The sequence below is a fragment of the Olea europaea genome, unplaced genomic scaffold, assembly GCF_002742605.1.
Source record: "Olea europaea var. sylvestris unplaced genomic scaffold, O_europaea_v1 scaffold1168, whole genome shotgun sequence".
Classification (NCBI taxonomy): Eukaryota; Viridiplantae; Streptophyta; class Magnoliopsida; order Lamiales; family Oleaceae; genus Olea; species Olea europaea.
The window spans coordinates 173,368-196,052 of NW_019229085.1; the positions used below are offsets into that span (position 1 = coordinate 173,368).

The 22,685-nt window shown below is 34.3% G+C and overlaps 2 protein-coding genes across 4 annotated transcripts; both read right to left on the bottom strand.

Annotated features, from left to right (window-relative positions):
* Positions 1-1,069: 1,069 nt before the first annotated feature.
* On the bottom strand, positions 1,070-8,228 carry LOC111373846 (putative late blight resistance protein homolog R1B-17). 3 transcript variants are annotated; one of them, XR_002699034.1, is made up of 4 exons: positions 7,678-8,228; positions 4,875-7,227; positions 3,176-4,364; positions 1,820-2,885 (listed from the first exon to the last, which is right to left on the bottom strand). XR_002699034.1 is itself a non-coding variant. In XM_022996427.1 (3 exons), exons 1-2 carry the CDS (start codon positions 8,116-8,118, stop codon positions 4,909-4,911), a joined length of 2,760 nt encoding a protein of 919 aa, XP_022852195.1. In that variant the 5' UTR covers positions 8,119-8,227; the 3' UTR covers positions 1,070-1,299; positions 4,875-4,908. The 3 variants fall into 3 exon arrangements, 2 of the variants coding, with proteins under 2 accessions (XP_022852195.1, XP_022852196.1); XM_022996427.1 differs by lacking the exons at positions 1,820-2,885; positions 3,176-4,364 and adding an exon at positions 1,070-1,299 and having other exon boundaries at positions 7,678-8,227; XM_022996428.1 differs by lacking the exon at positions 3,176-4,364.
* Positions 3,516-4,283, bottom strand: LOC111373833. Its single transcript, XM_022996413.1, has one exon. It carries the CDS (start codon positions 4,281-4,283, stop codon positions 3,516-3,518), a length of 768 nt encoding a protein of 255 aa, XP_022852181.1.
* Positions 8,229-22,685: the final 14,457 nt, after the last annotated feature.

The following is a 22,685-nucleotide window of genomic DNA, read 5'->3' on the forward strand; positions in this document are numbered from 1 at the left end:
CAGACTCCTTGACCAAACACTTACAATAGGGGTGGGAGCCATTTTTTTTGAAATTTTTTATTCACGCAGGTCCCAACAACACGTGAGAGGATGTCAAACCTCATGTCACCATTTTTTTGTCAAACTAGTTTAATTCATAAAATGAACTAAAGGTTGATTTCCTCAATAAAAAATTTTAATCATAAGCGGATATTATTGTAATTAATAAAATCTCATGAGTTAAAAACTTGTAGTTTTTAAAAGACTTACTAAAATCAATAATAAACGCATCTGTGTCGACCACTACATAAGACGACGTGAGTGTAGGAGACAAGTAAGCTACCTTTCTTTGATCCAACTTCCAGGACATGAAAGAAAGAATTCTGAAGGAGAGAATTTCCAGATCAATCTACACATTTTTCATTTTCTATTAAAAGGAGAGAATAACGCATTTGGATTGACTAGTCCACTTATTTGTTCAGATTAACAAATGAGCATATAATATATAGACTAGACCTAAATGCAAAAGCTAATGAAAATGTATTACTAGGTCTATACTATGTTACATAAATCTAGCCTTGGTAATGTAACATGTTTGGTTATACTTAAAAGTAAATTAAATTTACTTCTAAGTTACTTATTTTGCAAACACGATTTGCATGTTTACATTTTTTACTCATAAGACTAACTTTTCTAGAAAATAAGTTAAGATGTCTACCATAAAAGTAACTTATCATCGACTCATTTGTTTCCTCACTAATGGTCATGATTTACTTAGTTACTGTATTTATCTATAAAACAATTTTGTCAATTTGCAATGAAGTTCTTGAATATGTCACTGAGCATGACGATGGAATTTTATAATAGAAGATATCGATTGCTGATACCCTTTAGAGAAGAATGTTTTCGTTGTTATAACTACGTATTCTCCTTTTTTTTTTTTTTTTTTTTTTTTTTTTTTTTTTTTTTCCTTTTTTTTTTTTTTTTTTTTTGGTATTGTTCTGAACTTCAATGCAATTTTACACATAAAAAACAGTGAGACTTAGCTTAATATGATGAAAAAGATAATAGCAGTTGAACACATTGAACATAATGAAATGCAAGTTTTCATTTTTCAACTTCAAGATCATTTTCCTTACTAACCACAAAAACATATCAGAAGTCTAACACAGACAGAAGGTAGAAATGTAACATACAATAAACTGAAGTACAACAGATTGTTTCATTCCAACAAGAAGAAGATTAGGAAGCAAAGCCATGTCTCCGTGCATCAAAATTCCGTTTGGTCAACGTTCTTGGCACTGTTGCTTATTGAATTTTCTGCGCGTACAAATAGTACATAGAATCAGTCGTATAAAAAGAGAATCACAATTTATAAATATTTGTTTTTTAGTCGAATTATCTGCCCGCAAATCATGGATTAGATCCTACTCTGATCAAGTACAAAACATATGCTTCAGATTTGAAGTTTAGAGCGAGTTTTTTATAGGCTCTCAAACAAAAGAACGATATGAGTTCGTGTAAAAATGGTTTTGTATATTGATATGTTCAAAGAGTAATATTACAAGGAATTATATACATAAGATTTGTATCTATTCTAGGAAAATGAAATCAGTAAAATGTAATTAATCTTCGATAATTTGTCTAATTCCTTTAATTTATCAATTAACAATATTGACAGATTTGTATCCGTTAATACTCCCACTCAAGTTAAAGTGTGGATGTCTATCACACCTAACTTGCTGACATGAGAATGAAAAGTCGCTTGTCCCAATGGTTTCGTAAAAATGTCCGCAATTTGTTGTCCGGTGTGTACATGTGTGGTTCTAACTTCTCCTCTTTGTATTCTTTTCTCGAACAGTATAACAATCCAATTCTATGTGCTTTGTACGCTCGTGGAATATTCGATTCGCTGCAATGTGAGTTGCCGCTTAGTTATCGCAAAACAGTTTGGCTGGTTCAGGGTGTTTAACATGCAAGTCACTTAAAAGATATCTCAGCCAAGTAAGTTCACAAGTAACGACTGTCATTGCTCGATATTCTGCTTCGGCAGATGACTGTGACACAGTGGGTTGCTTTTTGCTTTTCCTAGAAATCAAGGAACTTCCCAATAACACACAATAACCTGTAATTGACCTTCTTGTAGCTTGACAGCCAGCCCAATCGGCATCACAATAAGCCGTGAGTTTTAAAGAACTATGTGTGGGAAAAAGGAGGCCTTGACCTGGTGCATTCTTCAAGTAACGAATTAGGGAAGAACTGCATCAAGGTGAGGTCTTCTTGGAAGCTGCATGAACTGATTGAGAGTAACAACTGAGTATTTGATTTCCGGTCGCGTGATTGTTAGATAAATCAACTTCCCAACAAGTCGACGATATCACATTGGATCATGAAGAGCATCACCATCCATTGGATTAAGTTTCAAGGTCTACTCTTAGGAATTTTGCATGTTTTGCACCAAGTAAGCCGGCGTAAAATGATCGCAATAAAGATTGTGCTTCAGATTTAAAAGTCATAAGATGAACCCATGTAAAGCGTGAAAAATTGTCTACAATAGTAAGAAAATACTTTGCTCCAGAAAGAGAATTTATTTTATTAGGTCCCCATATATCAGAATGGAGTAAGTCAAAAGGTGCAAATGATGAAATTGAACTAGAAGGAAAAGGTAAACGAGTTTGCTTTGCTAATGGGCAAACCTCGCATACATGTTTGTTATCAAAACTTATTTCGAGTATGGATTTTGACAATACTTGGTGGGGTGTGGTAGACGGATGCCCAAGTCGTTGATACCAAAGACTAGAGACATTGTTGACGTGAGGTGCAAGGTGCGGATTCTGATGTGATGAAAGGTAGTAAAGGCCGTTATATTGCTTGCCCAGGCCAATCATACTCTTCATGTCCACATCCTGAATAACACAAAAATCCGAAAAGAAAGTTACTGTACAATTCAACACTTTAGTAAGTTTGCTTATGGACAATAAATTTATCCTGAATTTTGGCACATGTAACACTCCATCAAGTTTCAATTCTTCAGATAATTGGTAGGAACCAACATAATTAATTGGTGCTGTTCTACCATTAGGTAAGTTCACAAAATCATGTTGATGAATTGGATTTATAGGTTGTAGATGGCACGTATGATATGTTGCTCCACTATCTATAATCCAATATAAAGTTGTGGGCGAATTTTGTTTACCTGTGGCATTTGCAAAGGCATTAGCATTCATTTTGTTCAACATGGCCATAATTTGATTGTATTCCTCAGTTGTGAATGTTGGGCCTTCTTGTTTGATTGGCTGCACTTTTTGAGCATCTTCTTGACTAATGCTGGAATTATTTGTTGTAGCCCTCATATTCTTCGGCTGGATGTTTTTACCATGAAATTTGTGGCCAACTGGGAAACCATTCAAGTAGTAATAGTACTCCACCATATGTCCCTCTTGATCGCAATACATGCATTTGGATGTCTTTCGGGATGCTCCTCCAGTGCGAGAAGTGATTTCACGTGAGCTACTGCCCTTAAATGGTTTGCCTGATTAATTTACAGCCATGGCTTGAAAATTGCCGTAGGTTCCTTCATGGTGTGAGGCGACGTCGAGTTGTCGTTCATGTTGCAAGGTTATGGAAAAGGCCTTTCGAGTATCCGGCAGTGGACTCATCATTAATATGATTCCTCTAACTGCAGCATAGGTTTCATTTAATCCCAAAAGAAATTGCATAAGTATCTCCTTTTCCATTCTTTCATTGACTTTCTTCTGTCCTCCACATGTACAGGTAAATGGTTCCTGATAGAATGCTAGTTCATCCCATAAAGCTTTTTTTTTTTTGTTGAAGTAGACGGAGATTGAATCTGAATTTTGTCGGTGTTCAACAATTTCTTGCTGAATTTGGTAAATTCTTGATTCATTCCCTTGTGAAAACCGATCATAAGGATCTTTCCATACAGTCGATGCCGAATCCATGTAGATTACGTTGGAAGCAATGTCTGGACTCACAGAATTCAGGATCCATGATAATACCATATCGTTGCAATGTTGCCAAGAATGAAAAGTTTTATTTGTGGGTGACGGCATCTCGATGGATCCGTCGATGAGCCCGATCTTATTCTTTGCACTAAGACCAATGCGCATGGCTCGACTCCATTGTCCGTAGTTGTGTGGTTCAAGGACTTTGGAAACCAAGATGAGGCTCAGATTATCCGAACTGTGTAGAGTGAGTGGATTCTCATTCATGGTGAGGCTTGAATTTTCTAAACCATGTTGGGTGGTGGAATTCTCATTTATGATTTCTGTGTTGTCAGCCATTTAATTTGATGTGGTTGCGGGAGGTGTTTTTGGTTTATGGAGTCACCAAGATCTGTGCTCTGATACCATGTAAAAATGGTTCTGTAGATCGATATGTTTAAAGAGTAATATTACAAGGAATTATATACATAAGATTTGTATCTATTCTGGGAAAATGAAATCAGTAAAATGTAATTAATCTTCCATAATTTGTCTAATTCCTTTAATTTATCAATTAACAATGTTAACAGATTTGTATCCGTTAATAGTTTGTTCATTGAATCTACTGTTCAAGATATCTAAAAGATACCGTTGCTACCTATCAATTGGCATTATTCGAGAAGTACAAAAAGTTCTGTTCTGCTCTGCTCTACTAAAATTTGTTATCTTGGAGTTCAATGTCATACAACACAATTAAGAATACTACTGTAGAACATTTGTCAAGTTTTGCATGATTCAAGACTTTCAGAGGTCAATTCTACTAAATTATGTAAATTATCTACTTATTGTAAAACGAGTAGCATGATCATTTATATGCAAGTATGCATGGTTCTTGAGTTAAAATAAAAAAGTTAAGTGACTAAATCTTCAATAAAAGTTAAGTTGACTTACTTGTAAGCTTTTACAGAAATATTCCCACGTGATATCACTGATCTTCGGCTGGAGGTTCTGGAGGGTAAATGTTAAGCTTAAATCCACTGCCTTTTGTGCTTTGCTGGTCTTCAAAGTTTTTTTTAAGCAGTTCAATTTTTCTGGCAGAAGCAGCTGCTGATTTGTTGGTACAGTGCAAGTCCATTATCTGAAGGCTTGAAATGTCACCAAGGCCTGATGGCACTTCGTAGAGTTCAGTGCAGTGTTTAAGATAAAGACGCCTAAGTCTTGGGAAATGTACTGCTGAAGCACTCCAAGAAACTAAATCAGTCTTTCCAATATGCAAGACTCTGAGAGCCCGAAAACCTCCCTCCTCTGGCTGCCACAATTTTCCCGCAAACGCATTTTCTTTCAACTTGAGAATCTCAAGGTTTTCCAATTTTCCTAGTGTAGACATGTGCTCCCAATCTAGCAGAGTGTCTGATAGTGTTAGCTTCTTCAGTTTCGGAGGAAATTTGTACGCTTGTGGTAGGCTAACTAGTTTGCTTTCGCAAGATGGCCGAGGATATACATCATTCAATAGCTTCAAATTTTCAAGATTAACCAATTTTTTGCCAAGGCTATCGAACAAAATAGTTCCACCCTTGCCCTCCAGAAGCTTAGATAATTGGCCACGAATACCCAATTTCTTAAGGTTTGGAGCTGCAGCAAAGACGTCTTCAGAACAACTCTCAGGTGATATTGTAGAAAGTATTACCAGGTTTCCACTTTTCAAAGAGTCTTCTTCACTATTTCTTTTTTTACTGGTAAAGGGGCCTGCCAGAAGTTTCGATAAGTCTCCTTTACTTTTGCCTGTTTTGAGCAAAGATGTGGAAGCATTTACTTCAAGATGCCTCAGTTGAATCATCTTCCATATGTCTGCTTTGATTTCAAGGGTGTGTGTTGATGTCACAACTATGAGAGTTTGCAAGTTCTTGAGTTTGGAAATAGTTTCTGGAAGGATGGCAATGGTAATGGAGAGAACAAGGTACCTCAAATGAATCAGAAGAGTTAGGTCGGTAGGAAATTTCTTGAAAGTTATGGGTTTGCCGTCTAACACCCTGAGCAACATAAAGTGTTTAAGGATGGAAGAAATGAGATTAAGTGGCAATGTAATGTCTTCAGGGGAGAAACACAATAAAGACCGAACATAAAAACCAAATTGTTCAGAAGGGAGAATGTCCAAAACGTGGGAATGAATGCCAAGGCGGCGGTACTTTTTGAAGGGAAGGATAGGGGCAGATGAATTGGAACATTGATTGAAATGTTTAGTCTCATGGAAAAAATTTTGTTTTGCAGCTTCCTTCTTGCAAAAGTCATGAATCATATCATGCACATGGCATATTTTAACTTTACCATCTGATCTTCGTTTTCCCACGATTACTAAATTCCTGTTGACAAGATCCTCCAAGTACTCCTCTGCAATATCTTCCAAGTTCAAATTGTGTTCTTCTTTCTCTATGAGTCCTTCAGCAATCCACAAGCGAACCAGTTTCGACATTGGGATCTGGAAGTCTTCTGGGAACATTCCAAAGTAGAGAAAACATGCTCTCAAGTGATGAGGTAAGTTGTTGAAACTTAGTGCTATAAATTTGTCCATGCGTCTCTCCCGGTCTAAGGCTAAATATGCATTCACCCTTCCTTTAACCTTTTCCCACCAATGAATTTCGGTACCTCTTTCTAGTAAAATTCCTCCAATTACCACTATTGCGAGCGGTAATCCCAAACATTGTTTGGCTATAATTTGTCCATGTTCTATCAGCTCCTCGGGGCACTGCTTTGAGCCTAGTGCTTTTTTTTGGAGTAAAGTCCAACTTTCTTCCTCAGTTAAAAAACGCAAGCAATGAGGATCCCTGTTCGGGTTGGCATGCTGACCCACACTCAATATACGACTGGTCAATAAAATTCTACTCCGATTCTTGTTATTGGGAAAAGCCATTTTGAGATCACGCCACACGTCATCATTCCAAACATCATCCATGACTATCAAATATTTTTCTTTCTCCAGAATTCCTCGAAGTTTATTAGCCAAATTTTCGACACTCATCTTATACATATTATCGTTGACATCACTATCGCTAAGCTTGCATAAAATATTGAGGAACACTTCCTTTATATTACATTCTTGAGAAACATAAACCCAAGCCCGACTATAGAATTCATATTCAATTGTGGAATCGCAATAAACTTTTTTAGCCAGAGTTGTTTTACCGAGTCCAGCCATACCAATGATTGAGATAACTTCTAGGTCCTCCGATCCTGTAGTGAGAAGTTTGATTATTTCTTCTGCCTCATCTTGAAAGCCCACCACATTTTCTTCCTCTACAACGGGAGCCTGTGTTATGGTGAATGGTTAGATCAGAAGCTTGGGTGCCAATAATTAAATGACACAGAAATTAGAATGCATCAACGGATCTTCACAACAAAATATTCTCGAAATAGTATAAATGTTATGTCCATAGGCTAATCTGTACCTATTGTAAGCCCCTGTTTGACAAAACTTTTTGAGATTATGAGATGTGGGTGTGATTAAAAGTTAAGTTCAATCAACTTATAATCTCAAAAAACTTCGTCGAACAGAGATTAGATCTCAAAATGAGAATAAATATATTACCTCTCCCTACTGAGCTTCTTTCAGATCTAAGAATACAATTAACGAAGCTACTTCAACTAATGTAGTTTATGAATTAATTTCAACGGAACCACAATTTTCACCAACTTTATCAAGATCTATTAAAAATCTGATTTTTAGCTACCCCAAATAAGGTCTTAATTAGTATTATACCTTTCTCTCTATTGTACTTCTTTCAGATCCCTCCCCATGCTGCAGTGCAGGAAAGACAGCCCTCTCCTTTTCATACATATCCCTCACATCTTTCATGATGGATTTAACATCTAGGGCCACTTTTCGAAGATTTGCCCCGTAATCGAGTATATTTATAGCTCTCGATAAGTAACTCCGGGCCCTGTGATCAGATGTAAAGGAAACAAATAGTTCCACAGCGTCTTCTGCTTCATAAACCACCTCTCTGGTTTGTCTCACCATTGTTTTCATACGTTCATTGCTATTGCGCGTTTCTGTTGAGTCCTTGAGGAAAGCTGTCAAATACTCCAACTCACTGTACAGAGATTCTACATCACCCTTCACGTTACAAATCAGATCGGCGTTGTAACGAAGTAGCTGGTATAGTTTTTCTAGCAGAAATGTACCAGCTGCATCTGCCATTTGGCTTTGCTTAAACGATAAAAGTGGGCTGCTTCTTAGCTTTTCAATTTTTTCCTTTTTGGCAGTATGAACAGTGGGAAGAGAGAAAGATCGAAGAATGAAGTGAGAAAAAGCCGTTAGTTTTCTGCTTTATCTTTAGGAAGGGCCCCCTGTTTGGACAGGGCCTGTCCAAGGAGAATTATCCCTTTAGGAATCTCTGGTCGGGCTCAATTATTATTATTATTATTATTTTATTTTATTTTATTTTTTAAGTTAATCAAATAAGTACCTAATGAATTTTCTTCCTGTCATCACTTGCTCATCCAAAATATATAATTATGAAATACTCACTGAATTATTCCCATCCATCATTGGAGCCATTACTGCTGGCAAAAAATCCACATTATAATTCGGACCAAAGCGGAAGATGTTGCCGGCTTAATTCAATACCAAGTTGTTGAAAAAATAAGAAATTAATCCACAGCATGAAATGATTGATCACGAAAATACAAGAACGAATAATTTGCAGAAAATAGAGATTTTATTATAATATGAAGAAAAAATACAAATGTTTTATATTTATAATTTGTCTAACTTGTAATAAGGTTAAACAACCCAACTAAATTGTAGAGAATGGTCAAATATATATATGGAGCAATCTAAGCCCTAGAAGTAAAGTTGTAGATGAAATAGAATGCTCAAAAATCTTCGTATATTGATCTCTTTAAATCCAACACCAATTCCAACTCCCAATATGACTTTCAAATAGAATTTCAATTAAAATTTGTCAAATAGACTTTAAATAAGATTCCAAAAATATTTCAAATAGAATTTTTGTTAATATGCACTTTAATTAGAACTCTCAATTATCTTCAACAAAGTAATCAGGTCATACCCAAATTCTAACAATCTTCATCTTGATACGAATTCCACTGCAATGAACAAAACTTAAAAAAAAAAAAAAAAAAAAAAAAAAATTCTCCACTTGGAGACAAATTTTCCACTGCAAAAAATAAATTTGAACTCTTCAAAGAATATACAAACGATCTTCTCCATCAACAATTCCAATTGAAAATATTCTCCAACTTTGCTACCTGAACTACGGCAAAACTCAATAACTAAGTATTAACAAAATTCCAAGAAAAAACTTTGGACACAAAAGTTGCTTGAATCAACAAAATAAAAAAATGTGATTAATAATAACCAAACTAGGCAGTAACAAAATCACAGCCGAATGCATCAAAAGATTGATTTTGATTAGAATCAACACACTTAACCGCATTCAAACCATCAACAGAATTAGTAGAATTGTACCTATATGGATTCTTACTACCAAAATTTGGTCTATTTTCTGGCAATTGAATATGATGACATCGTCGATAATAGTGGCAAGACGGATTTACTCATATCTTTAAAATGCAACTGAGATGTATTCTTAAAATAAGGCCCCAAATTAGGTTCCAATGATACAGAAGCCAACTCTAAATCCACTTGGGTTCTTAAAATATGTTGATTACTCAAAGATTATGTAACACCCTGAAAGATATAGAAATGGGATTTTCTATATCCTATCAACACAACACGGGCTCCCTCGATAACCTTCAGAACTCCACTTTCAACCGTGTACCTGTATCCTTTTGAATTAAGAGTACTTAAGGAGATAAGATAAATCTTCAGATCTAGAACGTGTCTCACTGCATCAAGGATGCAAGTGTTATCCGAAATGATTAGGTATAAAGCGTCTGTAGGTGGCTTTTTAAGTCCGCCGTCAAATCCCAGGGCTCAACCCTGGACAGGTGGTGGAATCTCGAGACGTTCTTCGAACTCATCATAGACTTTATTGAGATAGGTGAAAATCCCTCTCTCAGAACCGTATATGAGACTTTCATCTCGTACAGTTCAAGCAAAAACACCCAAATACTAGTTGCAACGGATATGTAATGAGTCCGAATAAATATGTTTTCGAACCTTCTCTTTAAAATTAAAAGTGGATGTTCCTGCGCGAATCTCATCAATCTAGTCCCAACACACTTGATGTTAAGAAAAGATCTCTTGTAGGAAAGTTGGCTAGAAATTTCTTGGTTACATTTCTTTATGTTATTTGTACCAGTAACCGGTTTATGGATGAGTGCTTTTGGAGTAGTCGGTCTGGCCTTGAACCTACGCGCCTATGACTTCGTTTCTCAAGGAATTCGTGCAGTGTTTTAACCATCTCATCAAACATCTTTATTCTGACCCAACCAATACCAGTTATTTGACAATGTGTGTTACTATCGATTATCACAACATATTTTGAAACTTCTTCATATGTTGAAAACATTTCCTGATTGCATAACATATGAAAAATACAAGTTGTATCAAGAATTCAATCCTCGTCAGGTCTGTAATTGTAGTCAGAAATAAATAAAAATTCTCCATCACTGTGAAAAGTTTCAACAATGGCTTCACCTGAAGTATATAATTGCTTTCCCATCTGAAAAGTTACAGCCAAATTTTCTCTATTACGCTACTTATAGCAATCCTTAATTAAGTACCTCCGATCCTTGCAATAAATTTTGAAGTTAGACCTTAATTTGCCCCTTGCTCAACCACCATCAAGAACAAGGCCATCTCTATGAATCTCAACAATATGCTTCATCTTCTTCTTTTAAAAATAGAGCATCATAAACTTTTTCAATGGTGAGATCACAACTATATAAAAGCATGTCTTTAAACAACAATATGAAACATGCAAAAAACACAACAAAATCAATCTCATATAAATGAGCAATGCTCACCTCTTAATTTGCCACACCGAAAATCTCGTACTGCGATCCAATAACGGAATATTATACTTCATTGTTGCTATCACGAAAACCTCGATCTTCTCAAAAATTTCAACACCAAAAGGCTCTAATAACATCTATTATAATCTGGACCAAAGCGAAAGATGATACTGGATTAATCCAATACCAATTTGTTGGAGAAAATAAGATATTAAGCAACAATATAAAGTAATTGATAACAAAAACACAAAAATAAAATAATTTGTAGAAAATGGAGATTTTATTATAATATAGAGAAAAAATACAAAGATTTTGTGTTTATAATTTGTCTAACTTGTAATAAGGCTAAACAACCCAACTAAAATTGTATAGAAGAGCCAAATATAGATATTTCACGTATAATTGTATGTGAAATAGAATGTCCAAAAATTTTCTTATTTTGATCTCTTTAAGTCCAATACAAATTCCAACTCCCAATAGAGTTTCTAAGTAGAACTTCAACTAGAATTCGTCAAATAGACTTCGAATAAGATTCCAGAAGCTAACCGATTAGAATTCCTTTTAATGTACATTTTAATTAGAGCTCTCAATTATTTTCAACAAAGAATTCGGGCCACACCCAAATTCTAACACCACATGACGGATTAAATATAATGTGGCAACAAACGGAGTTAATGGAGGACACAGAAGATTAAACAAAGCATTGAATTGATTCGCAATTTCACTTTCTGTTAATAAATAAGTTTGTTTTGTTTTCTCACTCCTAAAACAAACTACCATCTCAAAATTCCAATTGAATTGCATATAACAAAATCAGGTCCCCAATTGAAACCTAACTCTAGGAAGAACCAAATTCTTCAATTCATCATGAAAAACTCTTCATGCCACAGCTTGTTTGAAGTTGTGAAATTGCCCTCACTGAATTTTCAGAATTTTCCTTTTTTTTTCCCTCCATTATTTCGGTTACTTTCTCCTTCAAAATTCACTACCAAAAAAAAAAAAATAAATAAATAAATAAAATAAATAAAAATTGCATACCAATAAAAATGGTCGCCAAAAGAGTATCCTTGTCGCTGAAGACGTTTAGCGTCCAATTAATTGTGATCGGTGAGTGGTTGCTAATACACCATCGGTGAATGTTTTCTGCGACTAATATGTGTGGTCGCTAAACATTTAACATTCAGTGACGAAATTTTGGTCGCTACATGGTTCGGTTTTGGTGTCTAGTAAAAGTGAAAAATCGGTCAACATCTATAGTGACCAATATACCGTAGTTGCTAATATATAACTTCCAGCGACCAACAAATTGGATACATACGATGACCAACCATTGCTTGGTTGTTTAAATCATACTGACCAGCGACCACATTTAATGGTTGCTGATAAATCCAAAACAACGCAAAAAGATATGTGACATTTGCCGGCCAAGTTATTCAATAACCAAGTTAGGTGTGGTAGTTGAAACCAAATAGCAACCATAAGGTAGTCGCTGAAGCTACCTTTTTTGCAGGAAAAATGTGATTTTTTTCCCTCCACAATCTTCAATAACCAACGGAATGTATGGTCCCTATCCTTGATACTCTGAATCGGCAACCAAGTTTTGGTCGCTAAAGAGTACATATATATATTAGTTCCATTTTAACAGACTAAAATTGTTACCAACCAATTTTTGGTCGGTGATAGTGTCCTATAGCAGCCTCATTTGATTGGTTGCTAAAGCTTTGGTCAGTAGAGCCCAATTTTCTTTTGTTTTTTTCCAGTTAGCTTAATCATCAATTTCCTGTGGAGAAAATGAAACCTTACTCAATGTTGCAGTGGAAATTACAAAACAAAGAATGCTATAGAAAGGGACAAAGCTCGCTGTCTTTTAACCACCAAACACAGATGCAGTATTCCGTTTTAATCAACTACAAGCAGTAGAATAATATTAAACCCAGATGCATTGGATCGATGCGTTCGGTAGTGTTAATAGTTCAAGGGTCTTATATAGAATCCTGTCAATTTTGTTGTCTTAAATGATGGTCCAAGTTGCCAACTATCTATTGTTGTACAAATAACTACTGTGAAAGTGCCCCCCGGGGCATAGTTTAGTGGTGCAAAGAACAGAAGTGAGTTTATCTCACGCCTTGTTGGCACCCATAGTGTGAGGGTTCGATTCCTGAAATATGGAATTGGACTCCTTATAGGCGCAGTATACAGGCAGCTCTTGTTCCTTGGTCTGTTGGGGCATATCTCTCGATTTACCTCCCTCACAAAGTTTAAGGGGCGGGACGGTGAGGGCCCTCAAGGTTGGGGTTCAACCTTTACAAATAACTACTGTGAAAGTTCTCGTAATAGGTGAATATAAAAGTGGTAATTCTGCTTCTTTTGGCTTCTTTACAGAGCTTGGAGTAAACTAAACAATGGCTTATCTTCCCTTTTTATGTGGTGGATTTTATTCAAAGAGCTCGTGAGCAGTAGAGTTTTCAAAGCTCTTCGAGCCAAAAACTATGCTGCATTGGCATTTGTGAAATTTCCAGATAGATTGTAGGATGTCCAAACCTAGGATTGCCAAGGGGATGAAGATTTGTCTGATTTGAAATCGTTTTCCCATTTAACATGTTTTTGGTTACTTAGAAAATAATAATTTTAGATGAGGCATATATAATTCATATATTTCATTTATCACGTCATTTTTCATCCGTCATATGGAATTTTTTGCTTAGTTAGAGGAAATTGACTCTAGTGATGGAAGTGAGCATTTGGTAACCATTTATTTTTCGATGAGTAAGTTATAGCTATATATAAAATTTAAAGGGTTTTGCTAGGCCTTGTCACTTTGGGGGCATCTGACATACGCCCAACCAATAGGAGGCTCATGATTCGTTCAGGGCCCATGTGGCCTGGACAAATAAGAAAACCCAAATTCAGATCATTGTACAGATTCCACCTGACCCTTCACGTTGAATCAGATTTGCGTTGTAACGAAGCAGCTGTTTCAAGTTTTCTAGCAGAAATTCTACAATAGCATCGGACATTATTTCGCCGATTAATTCTCGATTGAAAGGAAAATCTAACTATATGTTGTAGCTATACATGGTGTCAAGAGAAGATGAAAAGGCTTGAAGAAAGAGCTCAGAAAAAGCTTTTATATTTTCAGGAAAGTGCAGAGGAAATTGCTTATGGAAACGAGTTGTTGATGTAACTTGAGAGACCAAGTCATTGTATAATCTTTTATTCTGAACCCACTTGCCAACAAATAAATTAAAAGCAAATGACAGATAAGAATTGCAATAATTTAAATTAAAGGTGTGTGTTCATTCGTCGAGTTGAAAAAATTGTAAAAGGTCACGGGCCCGCCTGCATAAATGAGGATTAAAGTAACATTTGCTTCGAAATTACTGGGAAGGTGAAGTGGGAACGGAAACTTATTCAAAATGCTATAACACACACACGGAAAGGCCGAATGACTCGCTACTTATCATATCCACCTCCATCCCAACTCCCAAAACACGTCGCTCCCCTATCTGCCACCCCAACTAGGAGTGAGCGACAGTGCGAATAATTCATCATTTTATATTTATTGCTAAAAAGTCACGCTTGTATTGGTATTCGAAGCAATTTTGTATTTACTGTATTTTATTCATAGTGTCAATATTTTTATTTATTGGTACCATTAAATATAGGTGCAATCGAGGAAGCAACACAACTACACGAGCAAGAATTAACCCCAAGGGCTAATTAACCTACTGTCGGCATTAGCGGAATCAAAGGATATAACTCGAAGCATATTGAGTCGGAATGGGATCGGTTGTTTTCACATCTCACCGTAGTGTCGGGTTTGTGAAGATTTCCGATTGATGAACAAGAAGGAAAATGAAAATCCTTTTTTTTTTTTTTTTTTTTTTTTTTACTCATCCTCGGCTACGTGTCTTTTGGACCCTTCGCCCGACCGCCATCAGTGGGAGCAAGTTAAATTCTAATCTAAGCTCAATGCTCAATTAATCAAATCTTGTTGAAGAGACTACAATTATTATATACTATTTCCATGACATTTACAAAACGTGAATATCTTATTTTTAAATTAGGCATTTTATTTAATGCGTGTTTAACTAAATTTACTTATGGTAATTAAGTAAATTTTATAATAGAAAATTTGGATTGATCAATCTAAAAATTACTTATTTTAATAGTTAAAGACATTATACACCACATGCCTTGCTAAGCTTAAAAATAATTAATTTTTTATTCCTACATATGTTTTCATATATTACCTATTCATACTTATAAGAAAAAATTATTTATTTATAAATTAATATGTATATTCTTGAAACTAAGCAACATATGAACATGAATTAAATATAATTTCTTTGGACTCTCATAATTCTTAGTTGATTTTTCTGTTTAGATGTGATTTCTCATCACTATGAAATGAAGTAATATAAAAGTTTGTTGTTCATACCAAATAGCATTTTGGGACAATAACATATAGTGATGTATTATTGATTGCGTTTTTTGACCAAAACTTTCAAGTTTTTGAATTACTGTTTGTCAAATTTATTTAGAATAGTATTCATTAGATAATTTCTTAGTTTTTCAATGGTGGATATGTATCCTTTGCTTATTCCGATCATGGTTCGGTTAGTTTATATTTTTTAATGTAAGCGTCGATTTTTTATTTGGTAAGAAAATATAAAAAGATTTAGTGAGACATTTTAGGGTGATAACATCGAGAGTTCTTTTATTTCATTGAGTGTTGTACACTCTGTCGCTAATGTCATGAATTTAGCCTCTTGCGACGTGAGTTCATCCGAAAATTTTTAAATATCAGCTTATCCTAACATCATTTTCTAGCTTTGCCTCTGTTGTACTGTCTACAGAATCTAAAAGTAGGAGCAGTGGCGTGTTTAAAGACAATTAGAAAGTTTAAGAGAGTATAATGGGCATGGGATACTCTTTTATCTGTGAATTCCGCTCGATGCCATTTATTTCTTCATTAAAATAGTAAATTATTTGTTCACGGGACTATAAAAGGAATTAAAGGTTGATTCCCTCAATAAAAAATTTTAATCACAAGCTGATATTATTTTAATTGATGAAATTTCATGACTTAAAACACTTGTAGTTTTAAAAGACTTGGTGAGATCAATAATAAACTCTATTGCCATCAAGTAACAAGATCAGTGAAATCAATAATAAACTCCTTTGCCATCAAGCTATCTATCGATTTTGATTTCTTTCATATACACAAAACTGATAAATTTTGGAACAGTTTTAATGGCCTGAAGTTTTGGTAATGCATATTAATCAAGGTTCATATTGTTCCTATTTAGGAGAGGTCATATTGTCAATGTACTAGTAAAAGGGCTCTTTGAAACAGAAGACATTGGTAAGTAGGCCAACCCCTACATAAGTTGACATTAGTCTAGAAGAGAAGCATGCTACCTTTCGTTGATCCAACTTCTCGAACTCGGAAGAAAGAATCATAAAAAGAGATAATTCCATCATTAACCTTACGAAAGTTTTTACTTTCTATTAAAAGGAGAGAACTTCAATTTAAATGGACGCTTTTGTATTGACTAATGCACTTGTGCGTTCAGATTGATGAATGAGAATATAATATATAGAGTAGAGCAAAATGCAAAGGCTAAGGAAAATGCAATACTATATTTTACATAATTCTTAGCAAGTTAGCCATGGTTGCAACATCAGAGTGTAATTACAACATAAATTGGTTGTACTTAAAAAGTTAGTCGAATTTACCTGTAAGTTACTTATTTTGCAAACACGATAAAGTTACATTATTTAAGATAAATATATGACCACCACAATTTTATTTATTACACCACGTTATAAACACACCACAATTAAAACATATTTTGATAAATACATCACAAGCAATTTACAACTAAAACATAACCCAATCTAAAATATAAGAGGAAAAATATTTTATTATATTTTATATTTCAGTGTCAATATTTTTATATATTGGTACCATTAAAAATAGGTACAACCGGGGACAAGTCTTAACACGTTAAACTATGACATTTTATTGAAATAGTAAATCATTATACAAAAATTCCACCTGACCCTTCACGTCAAAAATCAAATTTGCATTGTAAAGAAGCAGCTGTTTCAAGTTCTCTAGCAGAAATTCTACAGCAGCATCAAACATTATTTTGCCAATTAATTTCTTGATTAAAAGGAAAATCTAACTGGATGTTGTAGCTATACATTGTGTCAAGTGAAGAGGATAAAGCTTGTGGATCAATCAACATTTGTCTTGCTTCCAGCGGCAAAGTGGAGGTTCGAATCCTGGTGAGAACCTGCGGCCAGATTTATTTGATATGGAGCAATCACTTTGGAGGAGGATCTCTTGTGCGCAGAAGTGTACAGGCAGTGAAGGGAATTTGTGATCCAGTTGAGGCATAACCCGCGATTTACCCCTTCCAAGGTTCTAGGGGCAAGGGTCTTGGGGGTTCAGGATTTAATCTAGTGTAAATTGGGATACTTGGATATCAAAAAAAAAAAAAAGATGATGAAGCTTGAAGCTTGAAGAAAGAACTCAGAAAAAGCTTTGATATTTTCAGGAAAGTGCAGTGGAAATTGCTTATAGAAACGAATTATTGATGCAACTTGAGAGACCAAGTCATTGTATAATCTTTTATTCTGAACCCACCTACCAAATGACAAATAAGAATTGGAATAATTTAAAGGCGTGTGTTCACTGTTCATTCGCTGAGTTGAAAGAATTTTGAAAGGTCACGGGCCGGCCCACATAAACACGGAATAAAGTAACAGTTTCTTCGAAATTACTGGGAAGGTGACATGGGAACATGAACTTATTCAAAATGTTATTACAAAAATAAAAATAAAAATAAAAATAAATAAAAATGCTGAATGAGTTGCTACTAATCATATCAGCCTCAGTCCCAGCACATGTCGCTCACCCAGCTACCACCCCAACAAGGAGTGCGCGATGGTGTGAATAATTCCTCATTTTATATTTATTTCTAAAAAGTCACGCTTGTGCTGGTATTTGAAGCAATTTTGTATTTATTTTATAGGAAAAATTGTAGTCACGATACAAAACTTTTCGTTTATTAGAAGTTTTGATCCAAACATTTCATTTGTGCTATTGACGATACCAAACTTTTAAAAAAATTCACTTAAAGTCCAAATGGATGGCAACCGTTAATTCATTTGTTAGTTAAATTAAAGTCAACATTTTGACCAAATTTTAATTAATTTTAAAAGGTTAAAATAGTAAAATTATATTTTTTTTATAAAAAATAGTTAAAATAAAAATCTAAGACACAAATACACTTCATTTTCTCCACATACCCTACACACACCTATCCCTAAAACCAAAACCAGGAACCAAAACCACGACTGCCACTCACCCCCACCACCTGCTGTCGCCACCGCCCATGTCCATCGCTACTCGACCTACACTTCAACATTATCCTCTCTCTGGATGCCAATTCCTAGATTTTGCAATAGTTGGGCTAGTTTTATTTCAACTGTTGCGGCCAATTTATAAGCCTCTCATTTATCTCTATATCTATTCCAACTATTCAAATTGATTACCTAATAATTTCTCCATCGATTCCTTTGTTATTCACTCAATTTTGTGTTGAAAGAAAAAATTTGTGATATTATTCCAACTATTCAAAAAGGTTAGAGATGTTGAATCCATACTCAAATTTGACTGGAGCCACCACGGCTTATACACGACATTTGAGGCTATGGTAGGCGGTTGTGATTTGTTGATTTATTACTAAAATTCTTGAAATTGGTGGGTTGTGAGAATTCATAGATTCCATTTATTACGTCATTTTTCATCTGCCATTTGAAAATTTTTCCTCAACTATATAGACGAAATTTACTTTGGTGATGGATGGATAAATTAACGAATAATTTAGTGAGTATTCGATAATCATTTATTTTTCGATGAGCAAACAGTAACAATCGATAAGATTCAGCAGGCACGAAAAGCATTTAAATTAAAAATATATGAATAATTAAAACTGCACTTGACGGGAACATTTCTGCTCACTATCGAATCTCGTTGACTAACTGCCAAATGCCGTGACCGACACGTCACATTCACTGCTTTACCCTTGTTTGTTTCTCTCCCAAAAACAAATCAGTTGGAGTAGATTTGGAAGAAAACACATAGCAAGATTATTTTTATTTTTATTTTATTTATAGAAGGAATAGTGTTATTTGCAATAACTTATTATCAAAATCGTCCTACGTGGTATACATATAATAGTTAGTAATTTGCTAAATAAGTCAAGAAAAACAACATTAAATCACAAACAATTATCTAGAATGTCACGTAGAGAGACTATCGCAATGAGGGACAATAAATATTATTACTCTTATAGAAGAAATATGACCGTTAGTTTAGGGAATTTTGTCCATTTCATCGGACACTGTCAAATTAGCAAGGTTCATTACACGGCTTCTATATTCTCACTTTCCCAACATTGCCCTTCTCTCATGGCATTGAAAATTCAATTTCAGCGGGCTTGTGAAAATTGCACTCGAAACGAGACAGTGATATGACCATGAACATGACAGAGACAGACGGACCCGCAAGACTAGTCTAGGAAAAAGAAACAAGTGGGGACGGGTATTTTTTTTCATTTGGTAGACTTTAATTTGAAAAAATTATATTTTAAATAATACTTTTTAAATAATGCGTGGTTAAAAAATTAAAAATTTTTAAATTAATGCATAAAATATTTTATTATGTAAATGTATAATTAAAATTTAGCATGAGAAAAAAATTAGGATCCGTGTGATTGCAAAGATGAAATTTGGGTGGAAAGAAAATGAATTTCAGGAAATTGAATTACCTAAAAATTGTTTTCTTGAGATTATCAATTTATTGTGTTTGATTGGTATAATTTTTACGTGAAAAATTTTAAAATAAAAGTATTTTTTGGTACTCGTTTGAATTTATTTTAATGAAAATTGTCAATTAAAGGGATAAAATTTACTGATATTGGGATAGAATTTGTTTCCATTGTAAAAAATAAAAAAAATAAAAAATAAAAAACACACACAAGAAAATCATCTATATTTTAGTGTTCCTTTGACTTTGTTATAATGGAAATTGTCAATTAAAGAGAAATATTTTTTTAATAATTCTTATAATTTGTTTCCATTACAAATTTTCCTATGGTGAGAATTAATTTTCCTCAATTACATGGAAAATGTCTAGGTAGCATCCAAAGTTGGAAAATGTTTTCCATGAAAAATAAATCCTATCAAAAACTACAAAAGTTGAAAAATGAACTTGATTTTCCAAATTCCGTGGAAAACCTTTGGCTATCAAACATAGCCTAATAGATTAGAGTGAAATGAATTTTTAATTTAGTTTCCATTTGAGACTTATGGCCTGTTTGGGGGTGATTTTTCTTCCAAAAAAATTGATTTTTTTGACCATTATTTCACTATTTCAGCCGTCATTTTGACTTCTTCTCTCATAGGTGAATCCCACTTTTCTCCTAACGGTCAGAAAATCAATTCTCAAAATTCCTCCCAAACAAGCTCTTAATTGCGGTCACAAGTTGACAAGTAAAGAGGTGACTTCATTTTTTACTTCTTACAATCACAAGCTAAAATTAGGCATTCAGTCCGAAACTTTCTTCAAAACAGATATAGACAAGCATTAAATTTGCCATTCATTCGATATTCATGGATTTTTACATATTTACAATTATCAAAACACAGTTTTCTTATCTACCAAAATATATGCAGAATACATTTTTACATTGTCGATACCCAAAAAATGCTGCCTTTTTTCATCAAGTTTCAGGAAAGGAAAGCCAAATAACTTTAGTGTTCAACAATATAAAAGTTATCGTGTTATCATCTAGATGGTTTGTATGTTGTTGTCCGAGCTAATAAACAGAGAAGAAAATATATTATAACTAAATTAATTTTAGTATTCTTCGTAATCCCGTCACAACCAAATTAAAAATTTCATAGAGAAAATAACGTAAACACCATAAACCAAAGGGGGAAAAAAAAAAACTAATTACAAATAACACTTATTCTCATGATCCTATGTATAAAAAATCTACATATCTTTCTATAGTTCTCTTGCAGTTCTCATTTTTCATTGAACAATTCTCTATTACTCTGAATCTGCAATGCTCTACGTCTTAATTCCGTCACATTATCAGGGTCCTAGTTGAAATGGTTCCTCCAAAATTTGGGTTTGAAGCAAGATTGACATGTAGTTCATCGTGACAGTCAAAGTGCATTAGACTTGAGCAAGAATGCTACTTATCATTCTTAGACGAAGCACATTGATATGAGATATCATTGACTACGACAGATAGTAACAGAACAATTGATATTGTTAGAGAAGATTCATACAGAGAAGAATCTAACTGATATGATGACAAATGTTGTGATCGGAGAAAAGCTTGAGCTTTACGTTGGATTGGTCAGCATGGATTCTAACTAATCTGGTAGAGGATAATCTCTTTTCTCAATGGACTAGAGGGGGGAAATTATTATATGGGCTTGTCCAGCCCATGAGGAAAAAGGCCAATCCTCTCTGTTTTCTACTAGATCAACAAAAGTGGCTACACACACACATATATATCCCTAGAAAAACCGTGGCTTTTATGGTGTGAGAGAAAATACAAAAGGTTGCCAAGAGAGAAAAATTGTGACTACACATTCAAAGGTCAAAAAGGGTTACTGCTGGGTATATATATACATACACAAAACATGAGAGGGAAGAGAGAGGTTGGAAGAGAAAAAAATAAACAACGGCTACTGTAGAAGAAAGTAGGGATTGCCAAAGAAAGTTCTTTTTGATAATGAAAAGTCAAAATTTTTTTTAAGGAAATTTTATTGGGTGTCAAAATTTGACTTTTCACTATAAAAAATGTCATCTTTTAAATTTTCTATCAAAAATGTCAATTTGACTCTTTGAATTATTTGAACACCTTATATATTAATTTTCAAGCAGGGGCCTGCAAATTTTGAATTTGCACAATAGGTCCCGTCTCCAATCACCCAAATCTGCTGCTGAAAATTTGGACAACATTTTTTTTTCTTTTACAGCGTAGCGGAGCCCGCTGACAGTTTCCAGTAGCTGCTGCTGCAATACAGCAGTGGCGGCTGCGAGCGCCACTGTCTCTGTGGTTGCCGCATTCCTTGTCGTCGTCCTATGAGCGTCGCTGCCTCTGTGGCAGACGCGACGATCGCTGTCGCACTCCTTGCGGGCCTTTACCCTCCTTCTTTCTTTCTTCCTTTTTTTTATTATTTATTTAGGCCCAAAATTTATAATCTTTTAAAATCAAAAATAGATTTTTAAAATTTAAAATAAGGGTAAGTTGGATATTTTTCACAAAAAAAAAGTGACATTTTTGATAAAATTAGGTGCACATGCAAATTTTTTGTGTATTATAAAAAAAAGTGACATTTTTTATAATTCCCCTTTATTCTTCTCTATATAATACAAATTGAGATTTTCTCGAAAGTGTATTTTGGGTACTCTAGAGGTGTAGTATTCAAAATGGGTTCTCACAAAATTAATTAAATTGGAGATTTGTGATGATATAAATTGTTGTCTTAGAAATTAATTATTATGGTTTTTCCAAATTGATGAGAATTCAAGTTTTGGGGCATAAACTTGAATATTGTAATCTATATTTTTATTATAGTGGATTTTGGCCGAAGTTGTCCCCGTGATTTTTTTCCCTCTATAGGAGGGTTTTTTCCAGGTAAAAACTTGGTGTTGTGTTTACTTATTTTTACTTTGATTATTTACTTGCATATTTAATCACCCTAGTTGATTGTTTGGATTGG